This window comes from Miscanthus floridulus, chromosome 3 (assembly GCF_019320115.1).
Source record: "Miscanthus floridulus cultivar M001 chromosome 3, ASM1932011v1, whole genome shotgun sequence".
In the NCBI taxonomy this organism is placed as follows: Eukaryota; Viridiplantae; Streptophyta; class Magnoliopsida; order Poales; family Poaceae; genus Miscanthus; species Miscanthus floridulus.
The window spans coordinates 104,051,314-104,056,648 of record NC_089582.1 but is presented as its reverse complement, the minus strand read 5'-3'; the positions used below and the strand labels follow the sequence as shown (position 1 = coordinate 104,056,648).

General features: G+C 51.7%; 1 protein-coding gene across 1 annotated transcript; it reads left to right on the top strand.

Annotated features, from left to right (window-relative positions):
- The first annotated feature begins 1,422 nt into the window (after positions 1 to 1,422).
- On the top strand, positions 1,423 to 4,524 carry LOC136541989 (serine/threonine-protein kinase RIPK-like). The gene is made up of 4 exons (XM_066534210.1): positions 1,423 to 2,000; positions 2,175 to 2,310; positions 2,666 to 2,802; positions 3,490 to 4,524. Exons 1-4 carry the CDS (start codon positions 1,560 to 1,562, stop codon positions 4,180 to 4,182), a joined length of 1,407 nt encoding a protein of 468 aa, XP_066390307.1. The 5' UTR covers positions 1,423 to 1,559; the 3' UTR covers positions 4,183 to 4,524.
- Positions 4,525 to 5,335: the final 811 nt, after the last annotated feature.

Below are 5,335 nucleotides of genomic sequence, written 5' to 3'. Positions count from 1 at the left end.
ATGCAGGCATCTGCATCTCATTCCAAGGCCAGGCAAGTGGGTACTAGGATTCGGCGGCAAGTGGGTACTAGCCTCTAATCTAGCTCATGTTCTTTAGCGTTTGGTTTGGACCAGCACTCCATCATACCTGCGATGAGGAACAATGAATCAATGATTGAGGTTACTTACTTACTTGCAAAACTGTTGTGACGTTAACACTTGGGCCATCACCCCATGCCACGACCCGGCTAAACAACGGCGGCGACGCCCAATTTGGTTTCACGACCCAGCTGGTGCGGTGGCTAGGCCATATCCCTTCCGTAGTATTTTACTTCACCTTGGCAAGCGAACGCCAGATCAGATGGTCTGGCCGTGACCTTTGCACCCTGTTGGCCAGAGTTTGACCCCTCCTCAGAGGTGGATTTGTTGACCGGAGGAGGCGTAGTTTATCTGCGTGTTGAAAAAAATCCCCTCGTCTGTCCCACGTCAAAGCACAAATCTAAAGCTGAAGCTGCGGTGCCGTTGTGTATGGATGAAGCAAAGGTTCGGGGGTTTTCTCGACCTGCGTGAGAAGATCTTCTTCTTAAGCACAATCACCCTGTTCGGCTGATAAACCGGTTGATGCGACCTGCGTGAGAAGGTCTTCTTCTTAAGCACAATCACCATGTTCGGCTAATAAATCAGTTGATGCTAATTTATTGTGAGAGAAAACACTATTATATGGCTGATAAACAGTTCAAACGTCCGGGGGGCCGTCTTACCCACGGATCGACAGGCTGTTCGCTTGCTCGTAAACGATCCTAAATTTCCAGCTAGGAACAGTATTTTTCTTTCACACCAAACCAGCCAATAAATAATCCACGATCGTTTACGGCCTCCCGAACACGCTGCGTGTATTTTACTTCACCTTCCACACAAGTTGCAAAGCATCGCCTGCGAACCTTTTTTTTTTACTGGACGTGACCACACAAATCCACGGCTGTCATCGAACGAAACCGCTGTATAACAACTACTACACTAACTAACTACCGCCAGCCGGCAGCGGCAGTAACCGGATTCTTTGGACTATGGACTCGCTAACGCTAAACTATTCGTAGGTGTGACGCTGCACACTAGGCAAAGTCACTCACCTCACCGGTTGCTGTTTTCCGTTTCAGCCTTGGGAGGCTGGTCTGGTGGGAGTGGACGACGAGCGGTGATGCGACCATGCCGCGTTGTCCCCTGTTTGCGGCCGGCCGTCGCATCACCCGCGGTTTTGGTTTCGCCGCGCTGTTCTGTTTGTTGCTGCGTTTCAAGTCGTAGCCAGAAGGGCGGGGCGGGGAGGAGTTCAGGGCCATCCGTTCGGCTGCGCACCGGGTTGGGTGGGCGATGATGCCATCGCCGTCTCCCTCCCCGGCCGCGCGCGCGCGCGCGCTTATAAAAGGCCAGGTGCCCACCTGCGCTTCTCCCCAATTAAGCCACTCCCCTCTCTCCCACTTTCCCAGACCCTCCATCCGGCCTCTTCTTCCACTCCCCCCTGAGCTCCTCTGCACACGCGGCTCGACCCGAACACTCGAACGCACGCACTTCGACCGACTGACATGGCCGCGGGCGCCCAGTCTTGGAGGACGTACCTGTGCTGCGGCGCGGGCGGCAGCGCGGCAGTGGAGGACAACGACGGCTCGACGCGGCGGCGGCGGCGGAGGATCACGCGGCGGAGGGGCGGCAAGGTCAGCCCTCGGTCGTCGTCGTCGTCGTCGCGGATGTCGTTCACGAGCCTCAGCTCCTCGGAGATGCTCTCGCCAGAGGACCTGTCCCTCACGCTGTCCGGGTCCGGGTCCAACCTGCACGCCTTCACGTACGCCGAGCTCCGGTCGGCCACGGCGGGCTTCTCCCGCGCCAACTACCTCGGCTGCGGCGGGTTCGGCCCCGTGTACAGGGGCGCCGTCGACGAGGCGCTCCGCCCGGGCCTCCGCGCGCAGGACGTCGCCATCAAGTACCTCGACCTGGAAGGCGGCACGCAGGGGCACAAGGAGTGGCTGGTGCGTACCGTGAGCGCCGTGCACTGAGCAGAGTGTTGGTTCTTGGCAAATGCATGCATGCGGCAGCTCGATCCATCGGATCAAACAAACGCTTCGATCGACTGATGCATGCTCCTGATGTGATGTGAGACTGAACAGGACGCTGATCGAATTTGGGTGGTGTTGTTCTCGCAGGCTGAGGTGTTCTTCCTTGGGCAACTGAGGCACAAGAACCTGGTGAAGCTCATCGGCTACTGCTACGAGGCCGAGCACCGGATGCTGGTGTACGAGTTCATGAGCTTCGGGAGCCTCGAGAACCACCTCTTCAAAAGTGAGCTCCTTTTTTCTGCTTCACGCTGCTAATTTGGTCGCCTCGGGTGCCAATTCGGTCGTTTTTTTGAGCCCAACAAGCAAAGAAAATCTGCCAATTTGGAAACCTGTCCCCTGCAGCCTCCAGTTTCTGTCCCATTTGATGAAAGTCGTAGGACTAGGTGAGCTGTAATGTGCCTTTCTGGAGGAGCAAAATGTTTATATATATATATATATATATATATATATATATATATATATATATATATATAAGATTAGATGCTGCCTGTATATGCTGCCGGGTCTCATGCTTACAACACTTGGTCAATGCCGGGGAGGAAACTGAAAACTCACATGGAACGTCTTTCTCGCTGCAGGTGTCAACGTCGCCCTCCCATGGATGACGAGGATGAAGATCGCCGTCGGCGCGGCCAAGGGCCTCGCCTTCCTCCACGACGCCGACCCGCCGGTGATCTACCGCGACTTCAAGGCCTCCAACATCCTGCTGGACTCGGTAAGCAAGCTCCCAGTTCAAGCAAATAGTTTCCCTTTCTACTTGCGTCAGGCAAGCACTTTCCGTCCCAGCACTAGGCACTCGCACACCAAGGACACGCAGTTCCGAAATGCAAGCTCACTTGCAAACGGTAACTACCAACAAAAGAGGATATGTTGACACACGCCACTCTGGTGACCGTAAAACTACTTGTAGTGCTCAACAGAGGGGAAGATGACAAGCCTGGGACCCAGGTCCCATCATAGCATGAATAAATTTTACCCGCAGAAATGTTTTATTAAATATTAATTTTGAACCTTTTGACCATGCGAGTCACCCAAGTGACCATTCAGTAGTATCCTGCAGCGCCACACGTTTCTGAACTTGGGCACACCTTTGCTGGCACGCTATGGGCAGCCTTGACCTGATTGGAACTTGGAAGGTGGCTGGACACACGCCAAACTTAAGAAATCCCCCGTTATCTATCCTACTACATTCACATCATCCATCAAACCAAATATCCTAACCATCACTGTCAGCCTATCCTTTTTTTTTTTTAACTTATCTGTCAGCCTATCCCACACAGTACCCCACGGACGATTAAACGTGAACAGTTCTCATTAGGCCACTAATATCACGATGCATTGTACGAGTTTATTGTAGATGAATCCAACATGCCTAATCTTTCAACCTACCTGTATCTTACAGGACTACAACACCAAGCTATCCGACTTTGGTCTGGCCAAGGACGGGCCGCAGGGCGACGAGACGCACGTGACGACGCGTGTCATGGGGACCCACGGGTACGCGGCGCCCGAGTACATCCTGACGGGCCACCTGACCGCCAAGAGCGACGTGTACAGCTTCGGCGTGGTGCTGCTGGAGCTGCTGGCGGGACGGAAGTCGGTGGACCGCGCGCGGCGGCCACGGGAGCAGAACCTGGTGGACTGGGCCAGGCCGTACCTCAAGCACCCCGACAGGCTGTACAAGGTCATGGACCCGGCCCTGGAGTGCCAGTACTCGTGCAGGGGCGCCGAGGTGTCCGCCATCGTGGCCTACAAGTGCCTCAGCCAGAACCCCAAGTCTAGGCCCACGATGCGGGAGGTGGTCAGGGCCCTGGAGCCCGTGCTCGGCATGGACGACTTCTTCCCCGCCGGCCCGTTCGTGCTCACCATCAGCGTGGTGGAGGATAAGGTGGCGGGCGTCAAGGTGGAGGTGGAGGAGAAGCCGCCGCAGCACCACCAGAGCCACCAGGACAGGCACCGCCAGAAGTACCCCAACTCGTCGATCCACGCCGGCATTGTGCTGCACAGCCGGGAAGGGATGGTCGGCGGCGATTACACCGCCACGCTCCGGCGGCAGCGGAGGGCGTCCAGCTACCACAAGGAGAGGGGGGCTTAAGAGCAGGAACGGGAAGTGACCAGTACATATATACGTAGGATTTTTTTAAAAAAAAAAGGGTGTGTGCGTGTACATAACTACATACTAGAGAGATGTGACACAATGTCACTTTGGCTTGGTTTAGTCTTGAGATTGTGATTCTTGTTTCTTTTCTTCTACATAGTGATAGCGACGTTACTAGGTGTTAGGTGATACAGGTATGCAAAAATAGCGTGATGAAAAGGCCGGCTCGGACTTGCAAGGTCTGTTGCACTTGCACAAAAGATGTTGTGTAAAAGGGAATGGTTTGGCAAAATGGTCATCTAAAATCTAAAATGTTGCTTGCATTCTGCATGTTTTGTTTTTCGATTAGATATTTGGAAACCAACTAAGGATTTATAGCCTTATGGGTGAAATGACAGAATGGAACAAGGAACATGGTGTAAACTGAAACTGGCACTAGATTAAAGATAACGTCAGTTAACAATAGCAACCTGGATTCCTCAAAAAACAATAGCAAACATACTCACCTGGCAAGAGGAAAAATGCCGAAAAAGGGTCAGCCCGTCAGGGTTATACATCTGAAGCATTGATGATAGCAAGCATCGACTGCAAACCTGTCGAGACATAGTTTCAGAGACTATGCGAACAAACAAGAGATAACTCAAACGTCAACGATTGTAGCGAGTAGTGACATCATGCCCCAGTAGGGTACGTCAAAACCGAAGAGCCAAACAACCAACTGAGACCGAAACCCAATACTTCTGTCATAAATTAGTCTTCTAAGTTCTAATTGACCCAATTTATTTCGGATAATTCGGTACTAAGCACTGGTTAGCTGAATTGACCCAACTAACCAAATTATTTGCTTGTGAATTGTTATTTGCATGTCTATTAGGTATTGTGTTTAAAGTTTCAACAATTGAATGTTTCTGTTAAGTTGCAATAATATACAGTATATCGGTGTATATATTATTTGTGTTTGTAGTGTGATATTTTACTGTAAAACATGGTTTAAAATGAAAAAATTATGCCAAATTCGGTATCAAAACATGTCTCAAAACTATTCGCATTCGGTTAGCTTGGCAAGACCGAATCAAAATGACCGAAACTGAATTGCTTGGTCTTCAATATTTTGCAATGTATTTTGGTCTTTATTTTTGGTGGACCAAAA

Bases quoted from the DNA above. Each gene is read 5' to 3' on its own strand.
- LOC136541989 (XM_066534210.1), top strand. From the start codon at position 1,560: ATGGCCGCGGGCGCCCAGTCTTGGAGGACGTACCTGTGCTGCGGCGCG. The intron at 2,001-2,174 runs GTGCGTACCGTG...TTGTTCTCGCAG, and splicing joins AGGGGCACAAGGAGTGGCTG to GCTGAGGTGTTCTTCCTTGG. The intron at 2,311-2,665 runs GTGAGCTCCTTT...TTCTCGCTGCAG, and splicing joins CGAGAACCACCTCTTCAAAA to GTGTCAACGTCGCCCTCCCA.